Source organism: Sinocyclocheilus grahami, unplaced genomic scaffold, assembly GCF_001515645.1.
Source record: "Sinocyclocheilus grahami isolate Dianchi unplaced genomic scaffold, SAMN03320097.WGS_v1.1 scaffold655.1, whole genome shotgun sequence".
NCBI classification, from domain to species: Eukaryota; Metazoa; Chordata; class Actinopteri; order Cypriniformes; family Cyprinidae; genus Sinocyclocheilus; species Sinocyclocheilus grahami.
The window spans coordinates 760,469-780,053 of record NW_015505834.1 but is presented as its reverse complement, the minus strand read 5'-3'; the positions used below and the strand labels follow the sequence as shown (position 1 = coordinate 780,053).

Genomic DNA, 19,585 nt, shown 5'->3' with positions numbered 1-19,585 from the left:
ACACACACACACACACACACACACACACACACACACACACACACAGACAGACAGACAGACAGAAAACAAGATAAGCCAAGCTCCTGTTTCAGATCAGACAGCATCTAGATTCAAGACTGGCCAATGTACTACATTAAAATATAACACAGACAAAACTCTTCTCCCAGAGACTGAAATTGTTTTCAAAGCACACGCAAAACAGGTTTAACTTACATCCATCAAGCTTTTTGATTTATGCAAGCTGTTAATCTATTAAAATAACACGTGCGAAATTTCCTCGGAAAGCACCTTCTAATGTTTCCTGGAGCTCGTATCATATATAAAACCTCCAGAATCATGCATTCCTATGAAAATGCAGTACAGTTCCTGTGAAAGGTAATGCAGCAGTACTTTTGACAAAGTAAACATGCACACACAGCCTGAAATAGACTTCAAATGAACATGCAACATGCGGCTCAGTTCCTGTTTTGTGCCGTAAGGTCACCCGAGGACAACAATTTGCATAATTCTACGGAATACGAAAAAGAGGACAGTATATTTTATAGCATGTGGCGTAAGTCAATAGACCAGTATTGGGACATTAAATTAGCTCCTTTATTGTAGAAAAACATGTCAGTGTTCATTAGCATCTTGCTGTTACATTTATTATCTTAAAAATCATTATTATGTAACGTTTGTGTTGCATTTTAAACCTCAAGTTTGTCGATTTTGAACTGAAATTTCACTAAATATTATTTCCAGTGGAAATAATATACTATTCAGGCACCTTTGACATATTTTTTATTTAATTTAATTTATTTTAATTTATTTTGTTTTGTTTTTGCACCATTTGTTAATCTTAGTTGTTGTCAGTTTATAAATAATTTATATTTATATATTTCTCTCTCTCTTGTTTCCTCAGACTAACCAAACTGCAGATTCTGGAGCTGCGGGAGAACCAGTTAAAGATGTTGCCAAAGTAAGTGGCCCTCTGGGATTCATCTGAATTACTAAAATATTAAAAAGATGATCTATGCCGCTTCGCCCCTTCTGATTATCGCATTATAAATACAGACAAACGTCTCTCTTTCTCTCCCTCGGTGGCATCATATTGTTCAGCCTTACGTAAGAGGCTCTGAAGTGACATGCTGTGACAGGTTTTATAATCATTTCTGGCTCCGTAGCCAATATTGCATCATATGAGGGCTCGTTTTTTGGTTTTGTGTGTGAGAACCACAGAAAAACACCATCTCCGTGCCAGCCTCTGCTCCATCGTTCAAAACACGGGCCAATCAAAACACACAGGCCTCTGGTGTGTTTGTTGGGTTACTGTAAGGGCGCTAGGATCAAAACTACTCATTACGGCACTAAAGGTTTTCAACAAAAGCCACTTGAGCAAAATGTCTGTGTTGCAAAACGCATGAATGAACCACAAGGCCATGACGCTGTAAATCAGTTGTTAATTTTTTTCCATTGTAAGGCAAAAGACAAACTGAATAGCTTATTAATCGTGTATAAAATGAGAGAAAAGAGAGTTTACTAATCATGTTTACTAAGTTAAAGGGGTCATATGATGCTGCTAAACCGAACATTATTTTGTGTATTTGGTGTAATGAAATGTGTTTATGCAGTTTAAGGTTCAAAAAACACATTATTTTCCACATACTGTACATTATTGTTTCTCCTCTATGCCCCGCCTTTCTGAAACGCGTCGATTTTTACAAAACTCATCGGTCTGAAAAGCGAGGTGTGCTCTGATTGGCCAGCTATCCAGTGCGTTGTGATTGGCCGAATACCTCAAGCGTGTGACAGAAATGTTACGCCCCTTACCATACTGTGATGCCCTGTGACGGCCGGAGCGACGAGACAAAAACATTAAAACCCATTATAAACGAGGCTTTTGTTGCATCCAGTGGGGACATAATTACGGATTATAACATAACGGATAACATTATAATGGATTGTAAACATAAAACCATGTCTGCATTTGTGATCGGAGAAATGTCAAACAAGCGCTACTCTACACTGCTCAAAACTCACGTTTGAATCGTCAGTGGCAAATCCTTTAAATATAAAAAACATACTTACAGTCTGTGAGTCAGAACAGCCGGCATTGTAGTCTACTCTACCAGGATCAAGAAACAGTCCTCCATAAAATGTGCTGCACACATCTGAATATTTGGGTTGAAGTGTTCTGGAACAGGGTTGTAAATACAACTTAACCACTGATTTCTAGTCGTGTCCTCTTTTGGAAGACCAAACAAAGTAGTTTCGCTTTCACAACGAAACACAGCGTCACACACGGCGGGCTTGAGTGAGCAGAAGCCGGGGGCTAGAGTGAGGAAAGGCGGGAGGGTTAGAGTGAGCAGAGGCGCAGGCTTGTGAACGGCGCGGCCGGGGGGCTTGCGGCAACCACATGTGACGACCCCGGGCTGGACTCCGCTTCGTCCACGGTGAAAGCCGATCCGGCGATCCACAGCGCGAAGTTGTAGTATTACCTCAGCAACCAGCACGGATCACCTCTTGGCATGACGAAGTGGATATCATCCTCTTTTGGAAGACCAAACAAAGTATTTTCGCTTTCACAACGAAACACACAGCGCCTTCACGACATGGCAGCGGCGGCAACAACAATACTACAGCGAGAATAAAAGTTACGCCACCTTTATTTGCGTGAACATTTGGGCGGCGTTATGCTAATCTTCCCACATAGTGATGTAGACATGTGGGGGCGTGTTAGAACGAGCCGTTTTAGGTAGGCGTGTTTGACTCTTAACTTTTATAAAGAATATCTCTTTGGATTTGGGACTTTAGTCTTTGCAACTTTACAGATCTTCTTTATGCACCAAGAGCTTGTAACACTCCAAAGAGAAAGGAAAACTTAAAATCGCATCATATGACCCCTTTAAGCGTAATTTATTATGTAGTGCTGTCAAACGATTAATCGCATCCAAAATCCAAACCCATGCATTGGCAACATTTAAGAAAAATGTTTGTAACGTTTGTAAAAAATTTCAAAATATGTACTGTATATGTGTGTGTTTATATATACATAATAAATATACACAGTGCACACTCATATATTATGTAAACAAAAACTTTTATTTTGGATCCGATTTATCACGATTAATCGTTTGACAGCACTACTATTATGAATGATACCTTAAATTATCTTGCTTGTCACATTGGTAAAAAATATGCATTGTCAATAGTGCAGTGATATATGAAGCACAGCTCACATGAATAAAGCCTATTTAGATACCCCATGATGTGTGAAGCATTCAAGGTGACAGTATAATCTTTGATAGTGGTCTTTTAGTAGTCACCTTTGGGAAAATATATAAAGTTAACAAATACACACTTGCAATAGTAGTCCAATAAAATGTATTATTCAATGGTCTGTCTGAATACTGGATTCTGATTGGCTGGTGGGTATGCAGTAAAAAAAAAAAGAGAGAGAGACTTCTTTTCTGCATCACTGGCATATCATGCTATGTGACTGGATGACATTTTCCTGAAGCACAATGATTTAATGACCATATCATGCAAAATATTGCAGAAATTAGTTCAGCTAATGTCATTTCCAAATCCTGTTCCCATTTCCCCTTCTCTCTCCAAAATCTCTAAAAATAACACAAAAATGTTCAGTTCAGTGTTTACTGATTTATAATATATTATATTATATAAATTATATTATTTTCCCCGCCAGCATTTTTGAAGAAATTTGCCAACCACCGCCAGCAATTTTGATGATTTGTACTCAAATTTGATGGCCTCCAGTATATTTTGCTGTATGAATATTCGAATATGCAATACGCCAAAATCAAGATCAAAGCCTCTATTTTTAAACAAAAAAATCTGTTTCATTCTAGCTTAAAGCATTGTTTTTTTATCAACACTTGAATATAGGTAGATTTCATAAAAAATGCATAATTTTGAGCAAAAAGGTGAGAAAATAAAATTATCCAAAACTACATCTGGATAATATTCAGTACGATTATCAAAGCACAAATCCAGTAAATCACTTCCATCAACACCTCCAAAGCTTGCACAGACATATACCACTTCCTGGATCAACATTTTACTCCGTAACATATGCTGTCTATTGCTGATGATCGCATTCTTTTTCATATGCATCTGTTTACATAAGAGATCGCTCGTTTCTCCATCCTGTTCACGTGTGTTTTTGTTCGGGGGGTTTTGTACTCGTTCAGAAGATGCGTAATAGTGCCCCCGAGTGTATAACAGTGAAAACACGAAAAGCCGTAAAAACTCGTCTTCGGCGGGGAAGCGTTTTCTTGTAAAAGACGAGATAACTTGTCAATGGCGGGGAAAGAGTTAAAGTTACAGTAGAGGTAAAATGCATTGACTTAATGTTTTATTGCTATTCATTTATTGCTGCTGAACATCTTTAAACTCCATACCTTGACCTCTAGGTATAAACATGATCTTGAAGAATATATTTGGGTTTTTTTTTTTTGGTCACTTTATTATGAGGTTCAATTCTCTTCAATTCTCGCTATTAACAAACCATTAACTATGACTTTTGCCTTGCCTTAACTCCTAATTTGCTGCTTATGAATAGTTAGTAAGGTAGTTGTTAAGTTTAGGTATTGTGTAGGATTAAGGATGTAGAATATGGTCATGCAGAATGTCTGCTTTATAAGTACTAATAAATTGTCAATATGTTAATAATAGGCATGCAAATAAGCAACTAGTTAATAGTGAGAATTGCTCCCTATACTAAAGTGTTACCGTTTTTTTTTAGTTATTCAGTTTATATACTGGCTCTGGTTTTATGTGAAACTGGGGATTGAAGTCTAACATTGCTCTAAAACTGCCAAAAAAAAAGTAGATTAGCAGTAACTACTTGTTCGATAAATGTCTTTGTGTGCTGTTTATTTGCCTCTGGGAGCCATTGTGCACAAGAAAAGTTGTGGTTGTGACCAGCCTGTCTGACGTTTTCCTACAAAAAAAACAAAACCATGAATGCTCTGATATGTTTATGTACAAAGCTTAAATGTGTTTAATCCGTGGTTAATGTTAGTAATACTGTGTGTGTGTGTGTGTGTGTCTGCAGGAGCATGCATAAGCTCACACAGCTGGAGCGCTTGGATCTGGGCAGTAATGAGTTCACTGAAGTGGTGAGTAGCACCTGCCTGTCTTTCAGCTGTCGCATGCATTACTGCAGTCTGCGTTTACCTTCCAGCTCTCAGTGCAGCCAAGTGTCAGATGTATTGGCAATGAATGCAGATGCGCTCATCGAGTCTTTATCTGTTAGACTGCACCTAATATGCATTTTTCTCCTCTAATGCTATTCATTGGAAGTAGTGGCGGATTTCCTCTCAGTGAGGATGTGAAATTGAATTTTGCCTTCTTTCTCTCCAGCCTGAAGTGTTGGAGCAGCTTACAGGAATCAGAGAGCTGTGGATGGATGGAAATAAGCTGACGTTTTTACCGGGGGTGAGTCTTGCATTCATTCTTAGTGCTTATTTAATTTAAAAAGGCAAAAGTGCACCATGACAAATAATTATTTAAAATTTTTTGCTACAAACTTTTGACCACATTCGTAAAACATTAGTTGAATCTGTATAACGGGTGAAGAAATACATTTTTGGGTAAAAATCATTTGTAAAAAGTATTCCAGCATAAATGTTTGTTCATGTTAAGTGTGCAACTTTACTATACTTTCTAAATTTCTGCATAAATGTTGTATTCATAATTATGTAAAATGCTAAACTGAGTTAATATCTGTATAAATAGTTTGTTATACCGTTCTTATAAATGTTATTATTTATACTAAACGGAGCATTTTTGGCGGTACGTTGCATTTATTTTTAATCTAAAATTCTAGAGGATAATTTTTATACAATATAAATCACTATAATCACTTTCTAAATGGAAATAATTAATGAAACCATTCTTATAAAAATTGTTGCATTCATGTGAATTGATTAAGTTCTTTTATATGAAAATCACCCATAAAAACAATTGCGCAAATTGTTTCTTTCATGTTTCACATGTTAAAAGTTAAACTGAGCTAACCATTCGATAAACTATTTATACAAACATTTTGTTTGTTGAACTTGAAATCCAGCTAATTTTTTGTACATTAAAAATCACCATAAAATCATTATTACTTCCAACGTTTTGCAACAAAAAATGGCTTTACAAATAATTTATGTAACTTGTTCTGCTCATGTTTTATGATTTGTTATTTTGATAAAACAACACATTTCTAAATGAAAAAAAAAAGAGAGAGAGACTTCTTTTCTGCATCACTGGCATATCATGCTATGTGACTGGATGACATTTTCCTGAAGCACAATGATTTAATGACCATATCATGCAAAATATTGCAGAAATTAGTTCAGCTAATGTCATTTCCAAATCCTGTTCCCATTTCCCCTTCTCTCTCCAAAATCTCTAAAAATAACACAAAAATGTTCAGTTCAGTGTTTACTGATTTATAATATATTATATTATATAAATTATATTATTTTCCCCGCCAGCATTTTTGAAGAAATTTGCCAACCACCGCCAGCAATTTTGATGATTTGTACTCAAATTTGATGGCCTCCAGTATATTTTGCTGTATGAATATTCGAATATGCAATACGCCAAAATCAAGATCAAAGCCTCTATTTTTAAACAAAAAAATCTGTTTCATTCTAGCTTAAAGCATTGTTTTTTTATCAACACTTGAATATAGGTAGATTTCATAAAAAATGCATAATTTTGAGCAAAAAGGTGAGAAAATAAAATTATCCAAAACTACATCTGGATAATATTCAGTACGATTATCAAAGCACAAATCCAGTAAATCACTTCCATCAACACCTCCAAAGCTTGCACAGACATATACCACTTCCTGGATCAACATTTTACTCCGTAACATATGCTGTCTATTGCTGATGATCGCATTCTTTTTCATATGCATCTGTTTACATAAGAGATCGCTCGTTTCTCCATCCTGTTCACGTGTGTTTTTGTTCGGGGGGTTTTGTACTCGTTCAGAAGATGCGTAATAGTGCCCCCGAGTGTATAACAGTGAAAACACGAAAAGCCGTAAAAACTCGTCTTTGGCGGGGAAGCGTTTTCTTGTAAAAGACGAGATAACTTGTCAATGGCGGGGAAAGAGTTAAAGTTACAGTAGAGGTAAAATGCATTGACTTAATGTTTTATTGCTATTCATTTATTGCTGCTGAACATCTTTAAACTCCATACCTTGACCTCTAGGTATAAACATGATCTTGAAGAATATATTTGGGTTTTTTTTTTTTGGTCACTTTATTATGAGGTTCAATTCTCTTCAATTCTCGCTATTAACAAACCATTAACTATGACTTTTGCCTTGCCTTAACTCCTAATTTGCTGCTTATGAATAGTTAGTAAGGTAGTTGTTAAGTTTAGGTATTGTGTAGGATTAAGGATGTAGAATATGGTCATGCAGAATGTCTGCTTTATAAGTACTAATAAATTGTCAATATGTTAATAATAGGCATGCAAATAAGCAACTAGTTAATAGTGAGAATTGCTCCCTATACTAAAGTGTTACCGTTTTTTTTTAGTTATTCAGTTTATATACTGGCTCTGGTTTTATGTGAAACTGGGGATTGAAGTCTAACATTGCTCTAAAACTGCCAAAAAAAAAGTAGATTAGCAGTAACTACTTGTTCGATAAATGTCTTTGTGTGCTGTTTATTTGCCTCTGGGAGCCATTGTGCACAAGAAAAGTTGTGGTTGTGACCAGCCTGTCTGACGTTTTCCTACAAAAAAAACAAAACCATGAATGCTCTGATATGTTTATGTACAAAGCTTAAATGTGTTTAATCCGTGGTTAATGTTAGTAATACTGTGTGTGTGTGTGTGTGTGTCTGCAGGAGCATGCATAAGCTCACACAGCTGGAGCGCTTGGATCTGGGCAGTAATGAGTTCACTGAAGTGGTGAGTAGCACCTGCCTGTCTTTCAGCTGTCGCATGCATTACTGCAGTCTGCGTTTACCTTCCAGCTCTCAGTGCAGCCAAGTGTCAGATGTATTGGCAATGAATGCAGATGCGCTCATCGAGTCTTTATCTGTTAGACTGCACCTAATATGCATTTTTCTCCTCTAATGCTATTCATTGGAAGTAGTGGCGGATTTCCTCTCAGTGAGGATGTGAAATTGAATTTTGCCTTCTTTCTCTCCAGCCTGAAGTGTTGGAGCAGCTTACAGGAATCAGAGAGCTGTGGATGGATGGAAATAAGCTGACGTTTTTACCGGGGGTGAGTCTTGCATTCATTCTTAGTGCTTATTTAATTTAAAAAGGCAAAAGTGCACCATGACAAATAATTATTTAAAATTTTTTGCTACAAACTTTTGACCACATTCGTAAAACATTAGTTGAATCTGTATAACGGGTGAAGAAATACATTTTTGGGTAAAAATCATTTGTAAAAAGTATTCCAGCATAAATGTTTGTTCATGTTAAGTGTGCAACTTTACTATACTTTCTAAATTTCTGCATAAATGTTGTATTCATAATTATGTAAAATGCTAAACTGAGTTAATATCTGTATAAATAGTTTGTTATACCGTTCTTATAAATGTTATTATTTATACTAAACGGAGCATTTTTGGCGGTACGTTGCATTTATTTTTAATCTAAAATTCTAGAGGATAATTTTTATACAATATAAATCACTATAATCACTTTCTAAATGGAAATAATTAATGAAACCATTCTTATAAAAATTGTTGCATTCATGTGAATTGATTAAGTTCTTTTATATGAAAATCACCCATAAAAACAATTGCGCAAATTGTTTCTTTCATGTTTCACATGTTAAAAGTTAAACTGAGCTAACCATTCGATAAACTATTTATACAAACATTTTGTTTGTTGAACTTGAAATCCAGCTAATTTTTTGTACATTAAAAATCACCATAAAATCATTATTACTTCCAACGTTTTGCAACAAAAAATGGCTTTACAAATAATTTATGTAACTTGTTCTGCTCATGTTTTATGATTTGTTATTTTGATAAAACAACACATTTCTAAATGTAAATCATTCATTAAAGCATTCTTACGAAAATTGTAGCTTTCATGTAAATTGCTAAATTGAGCTAATTTCTACAAGAATCTTGTAACATAACAATAAATCATTTCTATGTTAATCATTTGTATAATCTTTCCTATGTAAATTGTTTGTTTAATTGAAGTTTAACGTGGAATGCTTGCATTTGTCGCATGAGACTAAATGGTTTTATGAAAGTTTTACACAGAAGATTTTTCTGCTGGTGTTTCAGGAATGAGAAATTAGATTTTTCTACTGTGTAGCTGCTGTTACAGGTACATTAAATAATGGAATTAAGACAAGCAGACATCCATAACAGCTGAAAATCTACTTCCTTAACATTTCTTCAGGATCGCTGAAGTTCTCCTCAGACTGCCAGCTCCTTTTAAATAGGTCATAATTAAGGCATTAGCTTGCCGCTGAGAGCGGACTGACAGTAATTGTGGGCCTCGCTGGCAGGATTCGGATTAGGAGTTTTCAGAATGTCCTTTTGAACACGTCTGCTAAAACTGACCTCCAAATGGCCCGGATATCAGGGCAGCACCCTGACCTCCTTCCCTGTCTGACCACAGAGACCAGCTTACTGATGGCATGATGTCCTATGTTTCTCTCTTTGTGCAGAATTCAATTTCTCTCTCGTTATTAGTGCTTTTGATTAAGCTTCTTACGCCCCACCCAGGAGAGCGGCTCTCGCTCGCTGTGATTAATCAACAGCAGGGTTTGTCACAAAGTCACACACGGGTGCTGATTGCAGTTTAGGAAGATCTCTTCTAATTGGTCGTCACCCAAGTGCATCTGAAGTTCAAGATTCCTGTGTCCTGTGCAGTATTACTCATGCTCCCTTAAAGGGATAGTTCACCCAAAAATGAAAATTCTGTCATTAATTGTTCACCCTCATGTCGTTCCAAAACCGTAAGACCTTCGTTCATCTTCAGAACCCAAATTAAGATATTTTTGATGGAATCTGAGAGCTCTCTGACCCTCCATAGACATCAAGTGGATACTCTCCAAAATGGCGCCAGGGTGACGCGGCGGAGACGAATTGTTGAATGATTTTTGTTTTCTTTTGCACACAAAAAGTAATCTCGTAGCTTCATAAAATTACGGTTGAACCCCTGATGTCACATGGATTATTTTACCGATCTCTTGCTATGTTTCTGGACCTTGATCGTGTAAGGATCCTTGCTGTCTGTAGGAGGGTCTGAGAGCTGGAACGAAGATGAACGGAGGTCTTACGTGTTTGGAACGACATGAGGCTATGAGAACTATCCCTTTAAGCCATCCAAGATGTAGGTGACTTTTAATCTTCAGTAGAACAGTAAAGAAGATTTTTAGCAGGTGATTCATAAAATGCAAGTCAATGTCTACCGGCGCTTGAGAGTCAAAAAAAATATATCAGGCAACACAAAATGAATACCCGTGTCTCCCGACGATACATTAAAGGAACACTCCACTATTTTTGAAAATAGGCTCATTTTCCAACTCCCCTAGAGTTAAACTATACTCTCATTCCGGTGTAATAATCAAGGAACTTTGCTGCCGTACCATGGGTGCAGCAGGCGCAACGATATTACTCAGCGCCTCTACAGAAGAGTCAAGTTTTAAATAGGAAAAATATCGAAACTCTTTGGTCATTTTTGAGCGAGATGCTAGCGGTCTAATCAGATTCAATGATCTATGCTAAGCTGCAGCTAAAAGTGCTACCGCCAGACCCGGAGATCGGCTGAATGGATTCGAAAACGGTAAAACTCAGCTGTTTAACTCTAGGGGAGTTGGAAAATGAGCCTATTTTCAAAAATAGTGGAGTGTTCCTTTAAGGTCTTATGAAGCGAAGTCGTCGGTCTGTGCAAGAAACTGAGCAGTATTTACAACATTATTATTATTATTACCAGTAAATGATAGGCTCAGTCAAACGGTCCAGAGTGATGGCCAGTTCGCAAATTAATCATTGTTTTAAACCGGTTCTTTTTAGTGAACTAGTTTAATCAGTTCACCAAATCGGACTGAACCATCTGAAACCATTCTCGGCAAAAGCAGCACAGACCTTCAAGTTATTAAATCAAAACTCACTTATGGACGTCCGACAGACACTCTGACTCGAAATGAACCAATATACAGTTGTGTATGATCCAGTACTTTAAAAGGAACTGTCTGAAAGAACTAGTTCGCGGAAAAGAATCATATTTCCCCCGTTTGTCTGAGGCTGTGGATTACAGATAATAATGTTATAAATAACGTTCAGTTTCTTGCACAGACCAATGGTTTCGCTTCATAAGACCTCAATATATCATCAGGATCAAAAGGTATTAATTTTCATTTTTGGCTGAGCTTTCCCTTTAAAGTGAACATCAAATCAAAACTGACTATATGTAATTCATGAATAAGCTATTTTACTTCTTTATCCTCATCCCTTCTCTAGTGTCTCCAGGTTTGCAATCAATAAAATTGTCTAAAAGCACTGATTTAGAGCTGGACCTGTGCTAGAAATCTGAGCCCTATCCCTGGTACTCTTTATCTGGACGGAAAAGTTTGTGGTAACACAGCGTTGTTGTTGACGATCTCATTACTAGTCTAAGTGGATTTCTGAGTGCTCTCAGTCTGTTCTTGGAAAGGAGCTACAGAAGAATGGAGTGTGTTTGAGAACAGGAGGACACGATCTGCCCTCAAGCATGAGAAATGGATTGAGTCGGTTCACGCTCTGCTTCACTCATCTATCTTGACCGATTTCTCAACCATATCTCTCCATCTCTTCAATTCACCCGTTTCCACTTCTCCAATGCTTCTGTGCATTTTTTCCTTCACAGGAAGCATCTAGCCTCTAAACACCAATATGTCAGAGTGCTGCCAACAAGTATATGGCTCTGACTTCACCCACCATATTTGACTGAAATTGAGATTTGAAATCAATGAATTTTTGCCAAACTGAATGGTGCCCGTCTCTCACTTTTGCTCAATTACACAAACTTTTCTCAGAAACTGATTAGAATTTGAGTCATTTGGTTATGAGTAATGGAGAGAGTCATGTGTGTGCAGATGATCGGGGCACTGAAGCAGCTCTGCTACCTGGACGTGTCCAAAAACAATTTGGAGATGGTTGATGAGCAGATATCTGGCTGTGAAAACCTGCAGGATCTACTGCTGTCCAACAACGCTTTGACACAGCTGCCAGGGTCTATAGGTAAAACACACACCAAAATGCATAGATGAGCTTAATGATTAGTATTCGTTAAAAGCGATCAGATGTCTTCTGGTTTGTCCTGCATGTTCTCCTAACAGCCTCAACTCTAATCTACTTTGTAACAAATCAACAGGTTAGATGTGTAAAACGAATAGGAGGATTATGGGTAGAGCAGTAATACAATCTCATTACCTAATGAATGACCCAGTCGGACAGCCACTAATGAGCAGGCGTGTTGAAGTGGCCAAGTCACACCGCCCTTGAGGCTCGCTGTGAAATAATACCTCCCAGCTCAACACTTAATGAAATCCAGTTTAGAGCTCAGAGAAAGGGCCACAGAGGTGCTCGACATGAGTTTTTGCCTTTCATTGCAAAAGCTTTCCATGAATCCAGTGCACTTTGGTGTCTTGTGATATTTTTCATGCTTTTTGAGTTCGATTTAGCTATTATCTACCACAGACCAAACTTTGCATGAGAAGTAGCTAGTTTTAAATACCAAGCATCTGTAATCTGACCACCACCTTTAAAGGAATTGTTCACCCAAAAATGAAAATTTACTCACTCTGAAGCACAAAAGAAGATATTTTGAAGAACCAAACAGTTATTGGTCCCAATTGACTTCCATAGTAGGGAAATAAATACGGTAGAAGTCAATGGGGGACCATCAACTGTTTGACTGCCAGCATTTTTTTGACTGCCAGCATTTTTCAAAATGTCCTCCTTAATGTTCAACATAAGAAAGAAACGACATGGAATGACATGAGGATGACTAAATGATGACAAAATCTTACATTTTGGGTGAACTGTTCCTTTAATATGGTGAATCTGACCTGCTTCACCTTTGGTTTTGACAATCTTGACTGTATTGAATAATTAACATCATTAAACCTCATAATTTTGATATTGTATGTGTAATTGTGTAAATTTCATCATGGCCAAAACAGTTTTTAATGAATTGTTATTCAACTAATTTTAATGACCAAAAACATAATATTTAGCTGTCTCTTATAATTTTGTATTCAACCCTGTTACTGCATATTTTCACCAAAATAGATAAATAAATACATTTAAATTAATAAATCATGGCACACAAGAAGTAACATCACTCTGAACTTTTCTACAGTATTGCCGGAAATAATCTCATTCATTGCAGTGCTGACTGCATTTGTTAAGCTCAACATTTCAACCCTGTAATTTAAAGAAAAATGGATCTTCATATTCGTATAACTTAATAAAATAATTTATGGGAGTCAGTCTACCTGTGACTTCAAACCAACTTTTGGTTATGAATTTTTTCAAATTTTCAACCCTGTTACTCATACTAATGTTTTTTTTTAATTAAATTAAATTAATTAAAATTATATAAATAAATAATGATACAGCAAGGTTATCTGTTCAGTAATATTTATTTAATGTGTATGGCTAGAAAATTGCACAGTCGTACCAGTAAAGGTTTTAAACTTAATAAAAGATCCACAATTTTGGTAACAGGGTTGCAAAATTCATTTGAAATAGAAACTAATACAGTTCTTACAATACTTAGCCTCCTAAGCTTGACAGTCAATATTTTTTTGACAGTTAAGCATCACTTTTTACTGACCATACATTGAGAGAGGAAAAGTTTAAGGGAACTTTTGCACCCTATCTGCGGAAAGTGCTGAATATGCCAGTGTTTCATCTGTGAATCAATTTCTAATAAATTCTTCAAGATGTGCGAGATTGATGGTCTCATTGTCTAGATTGAAGTGTATAAATTGCCAATTGCAATACAAACCCTCTCTCTCTCCCTCAAAAGATCTATTAACTATATGATATAATCTATAAACTTGATCTATTAACACTTTTTGTTTTTTTCCCCATATGCAAGTCTGATTTTCCCCTCATTCGAAAATGGTGGTGCCTTATTCTGATGGAGAATTTTGCCATTGAAAGGTCTCTCTCTCTCAGTCTCTCTCTCTCTCTCAAATTCAAATTCAAATGAGCTTTATTGGCATGACTTGCACAGTATTGCCAAAGCATTGTCCATTACATGAATAAGGAATAAACAATTATATAATACATAAACAAAACAACAATAGATATGTAACATGGTTAAGTAAATAAGTACGTGTACTTTATTATTATTTTTTCCACAAACAAGAAAAATATTAAAGACATTGTTAAAAAAATAATAATTGTACAACAAGACTGTCACAAATTACCTCTCAAAACTCATGGTGCATGTCAAGGAATCCCTGAGAAATAATTATCTTGCTTATGTAATATTATGTTAAATAGTCAAGGAAATAATACAGTAGCTTTAAATGAGAACCAGAGCAAAAATTAGTTTGAGAGTGAATGCTGTGAATGAGCAGACCCATAAGCTACTTCATAATACAGACAGAAGGCTTTGAAATGGGTCTGTGAATGAGGGAAGTGCACATCCATATGGGCTCACCGAGAGGGATTGCTTTGCTTTGTGTGTGTGTGTGTGTGTGTGTGTGTGTGTGAGAGAGAGAGAGAGAGAAAGAAAGAAACAGACTGTGTTATCCATCAAAAAAGAAGCCAACCGTTGTACCTCATTCTCGCCACCTCTTACTTTGAGCTTGTTTCCAAACATGCCGGTTATCCCTCATGTCAGATTAGGTTTCCTAGTCCGGGGTTAAGAAAATATGCCAAGAGGGATTATGGATATGTGATTGTGAGGATTCTGTTTTAATCCTAGGCTGGATTGTAAAGCACACTGATTAAGCATGATTAGTTTTTCATTAGTACCAATGTCTTTTCCCATCACGCTGATATGACTGCATTTTTCCACTGTATAATGACTGTATAATGAGTAAATATTTATCAAATATTTTTTGTGTTTTGGAAGCAGGCCTCCCCATTTTTTTGGTGAGCCGAACTTCTGTCCATGTGGGGTTTTTTTTTTGGTTGTTTCTTGTCTTTGTTTTTTGTTAATTTGTTTTGTGTTGTTTTTTTGTTTCATGTTTTTGTTTTAGTATTTTAATTTTTTAGTGTTTTTTTTTGTTTGTTTGATTCTTGTTTTTGTTTGTTTAGTAATCTATTTGTTTCATGTTTTTTGTTATTTTTTTTGTTTGTTTTTGCTTATTTTATGTTTTTGTTCTTTTTGTTTTTTGTACTGGGGAAGTTTTATGTTGTAAGTTATAAAAGACATTTGATTTTACATGAGCTTTTTGTATCATTTAGATTCTGAAACTGGCATTAAATTCATTTTAGATAAGTGAAGAAACCACAATAATTACTAATCTCTGAAAAATGACGCATAACATGATTGATTAACATCATTAAGTCATAATCAGTTGGATGTAAATGTTATTTTCAGTGTGTTTTCAGTTTAGCAGTGATCAGTGTCTCTTGCTCTGCATCGTCTCCTGATATCTCTCTCTCTTTCTCTCTCTCTCTCTCTCTCTCTCTCTCTCACATTTCTTTTATGCCACGTTTTGGCATTAAAAAAAAGTGTTTACTCTGTCAAAAATTTAAATTGGGGATAAAAAAAGAAAAGAAAAAGCACTCTAGTGAATACAGACAGCTGGTTTAATTGCCTTCACAATTAATCTTAGCCTCTCGCTAAGTTTTCAGGGCTACTTCAGAAACAGGATTGAGATCCACTGGTTTAATGCCATTCAACACCTTTAGTTAGTCACTCCTTGCAGTGTTTGCAAAACTTTATAAACAGTTGCACAACTGTTTGTTTCACAGAAATGAAAATCAGATTCAAAAACTGCTTATTCAGCCTTGGTCTTTTCCTTGGTTTTATGATTTTTTTCAGCACACCTGCATGTTAGTCATACTAGAAAAACACAATGTTTGACGTCAGACTGTTAATAAACAAAGAATCAAGGTCGTTGATCACTGAACCATCTGAATAGAGGCCTGTAGAGTTTGGCGTTTTAAAGACGACACGTGATTTCTTATATAACGCATTTATATATTGCATCAGTAGGAAGCTGTTGAGTTTGAATAATTGTTAACAGCTTCGCATTTCACTTGCATGTCTTTTTTCTGTAGACTCACGACACTGGATGAGCTCGACTGCAGCTTCAATGAGATCGAGGCTCTGCCGTCCACCATCGGCCAGTGTGTGAACCTGCGTACGTTTGCTGCAGACCACAACCTGCTCACACAGATGCCTCCAGAGGTCAGTCCGGTCCCGGCACAATGCATTTAAGACAGCATCAAATGGCATTTATATATTGCCTTATATATAACTGCCATAATATCTTGTATTTCAAAGTAAAACAGAATGTTGTGTGGAGAATAGTGCAGGATGGGATTTAAGTTGAACCAGCTGGATAAAACAAAAACAAATTCCCACTGCTGCTGTCAAAACGACTCATACAAAATGGTTCAGTCTCGACCGAATCGATCCTGCAGTCTGATCAAAGTGTCCTCCTTGAGGCTGTGCATCTCAGTTGACCCTTCATGTGTATGTTTGTGCATCTGACAGGTGGGCAGTTTGAAGAATGTCACCGTTCTCTTCCTGCACTCAAACAAGCTGGAGACTCTGCCGGAGGAGATGGGTGACATGCAGAAACTCAAGGTCATCAATCTCAGTGACAACAAGTACGTCCCTTTGCTGCAAACACTGCCAAACATCATATCATACACATATACACAATAGCCTGCAGTGTATTCTAAAACATCACCTGCTAATCACCTTATTTTCACCTTAATTTACTGTTCTTTTATTGGATCATGTCCCTTTTATTTTATTTCAGCATACTATCATCGTCACTTATTTCTTATGCGTGGTACAGTAATCAGGTTTCTGCTGTCTTCTTTCTGCGCAGGTTGAAGAATCTTCCATACAGCTTCACTAAACTTAACCAGATGACCGCAATGTGGCTGTCTGAAAACCAGGTGGGCAAAGCTCAGACACACAAGGCATAATATACAGTCATTAGTGTGAAATAAACACCAGCAGAGCTATCAGGACTGCAATGCAAGCAGAGGGTTGATTTTTGACTGAAGGGGATTTGTTTGTTTTGTTTTGTTTTTGTTTTTTGTGCTAATGACCAACTGAATGGAAATGATCTTGCTTATTACACAACTACTTGGCTACTTTCTAAATAAGTAAATAAATGGACAAAATAAATGGCCATTTTATTGTGTAGAACAAGTTTCCCACGCTCATCGACAAGCTGGAAATGTAAAATAGTTATTTAAAGGTGTGAACAAGTCATTTGAAATTGGTAAAATCTAACAAAGTTGTGGAATTTTCTGTTATAATATAATATAGGTAACACTTTAGTTTAGGGATCAATTCTCAATATTAAAGGGTTAGTTCACCCAAAAATGAAAATTAGCCCATAAATTACTCACCCTCAAGTCATCCTGGGTGTATATGACTTTCTTCTTTTAGACGAATCCAGTCGGAGTTATATTAAAAATTGTCTTTGATCTTTCAAGCTGTTTAATGGCAGTCAGCGGGTGTTGCATGTATCAGTCCAAAAGAAGTTAAATAAAAAGCGCCCATCCATTAAAAAAAAAAGTGTCTCACACGGCTCCGGGGGGTGAACAAAGGCCTCCTGTAGCGAATCGATGAGTTTTTGTAGGAAAAATATCCATATTCAAAACTTAATAATCTTTTTAATGTAGCTTGAGCCAACAGTTGTACACGGAAGCAGTTCCGGGCGGATGACGTATGAGGTCTATAAGACAAGTGCTGTAAGACTTGAAACTAGCAGCTATGAAAGAAATTGGTTGCCTGGGACAGTGGTCAGTTTTATTTTAGCCGTGTGTATAAATAAATATTTGATCACATAGAGCATTTCAGAGGTCCGCGTTATAAATTTACATAATTCACAGCATCACAATAATCTCATACACAGTCACTTCCCAGACATACACTTGGAAAGCTTGTCCTTTAGCGGGGTCTGTGCTGTTGGCAGAGTGATTTGATGTTCCCATCAGCAGAGCTCAGAGAGAGTGTGTGTGTGTGTGTGTGGGTGATCTGTAATTGAAAGCCTGAGTGATTGTCGCAAGTGGCCATCAAGCCTGTGACTAATACTTATTGAATATTACAATCACCTCCACTCCCACACGCGCCGTCAGCCCACCTCTGAGGTTCAACACAGCACAGAGTTTATCTTAAGATATGATGATAATTAAAGGAATAATTCAACCTAAAAATTTCCTCTTTCTCATTTCATTACAACCCTGTATGGCTTTAATGCTCAAAAGTGCTGGGCCAGATTGTGGTCAAATCTGCATTGTTGTGATATTTGCTCTCAAGGAAGCAATAACTGAAGCAAATTCAGCTGAATGCATGAGAACAGCGCCGCTATGAAATAATAAAACACTGGTAGCGCATCTAATCAGCATGAGCCATATGGTAAGACTCTGCCAAAATCCTCTGTGAAGCAACCGCTCTGCAAGGGTTTCTCAGCTGGAATATCGATAGCTGATGTAGATGAAGGTGGCACGCTGTTCTTTATTGATTGTAATGTGTGGTTTTGTAAAGCTGCATTTGATTAAAGATGAGATGAGTTTAAAGCCAGAGCCGCATGGCCTGAATCTGTAATGAGAGCGGTCCAAACCGGCAGAGTCCTCATGCTGTGTGTGTGAGATGGGAAATGTCATACTCAAGGCATCATCACTGATCCTGTGTTTTATTTATTTTTTGTCTTTTTTCTTCAGTCGAAGCCCCTCATTCCCCTGCAGAAAGAGGAGGATCCAGAGACGCACAAGACTGTACTCACCAACTACATGTTCCCTCAACAGACCAGAACTGAAGACTGTGAGTATCTAGTCATGCAGAACCTGCAGCTGTCGCACCCTCCTGCCACTAGAGCTTCCCGGTTTGAATGTATGCCTTTTATTGGAATTGTTAAGTCAAGATATACTTGCATTAAGTCAAGTAATCGATAGATGGATAGAATTTAATATTATTACAATTTAAATTACCTGTTTTCTATTTGAATATATTTTAAAATATGGTTTACTCATGTCATGCAAAGCTGAATTTTCAGCATCATTACTCCAGTCTTCAGTGTCACATGATCCTTCAGAAATCATTCTAATGAAAAAAATAAATGAACCTTACTGACCCGAAATTGTAAAATGTATTTTATATATTCAATATAAAACAGATATTGCAGTCAGTAATTTTTTTAAATATTTATTTTTGCTTTTTGACACAATAGATATTTATTAGATTACATAATAAAAATTGTTTTTATTATTATTGCTACTACTATTATTATTATTATTATTATTGACATTTAATTGTAGCAAATAAGATGTTTTGGTTGAATTTTATTGAATAATTATTTAAATTTTTTTAATAAATTCAGCAAATATAAAAAAAAATTCAATATTCCAAGTTCACTCTTAATGTCTTTCTCAAACTTGTCATTAAAAAT

General features: G+C 36.5%; 1 protein-coding gene across 1 annotated transcript in view; it reads left to right on the top strand.

Annotated features, from left to right (window-relative positions):
- The window catches only part of erbin (erbb2 interacting protein), an 84,813-nt gene that overhangs the window by 48,020 nt on the left and 17,208 nt on the right, over positions 1 to 19,585 (top strand). Inside the window, exons 5-12 of the mRNA XM_016242325.1 lie at positions 5,060 to 5,123; positions 5,368 to 5,442; positions 12,074 to 12,218; positions 15,991 to 15,997; positions 16,230 to 16,359; positions 16,669 to 16,784; positions 17,012 to 17,081; positions 18,861 to 18,960. Coding sequence (XP_016097811.1) covers positions 5,060 to 5,123; positions 5,368 to 5,442; positions 12,074 to 12,218; positions 15,991 to 15,997; positions 16,230 to 16,359; positions 16,669 to 16,784; positions 17,012 to 17,081; positions 18,861 to 18,960 — 707 coding nt within the window. The remainder of the gene's footprint in view (positions 1 to 5,059; positions 5,124 to 5,367; positions 5,443 to 12,073; positions 12,219 to 15,990; positions 15,998 to 16,229; positions 16,360 to 16,668; positions 16,785 to 17,011; positions 17,082 to 18,860; positions 18,961 to 19,585) is intronic.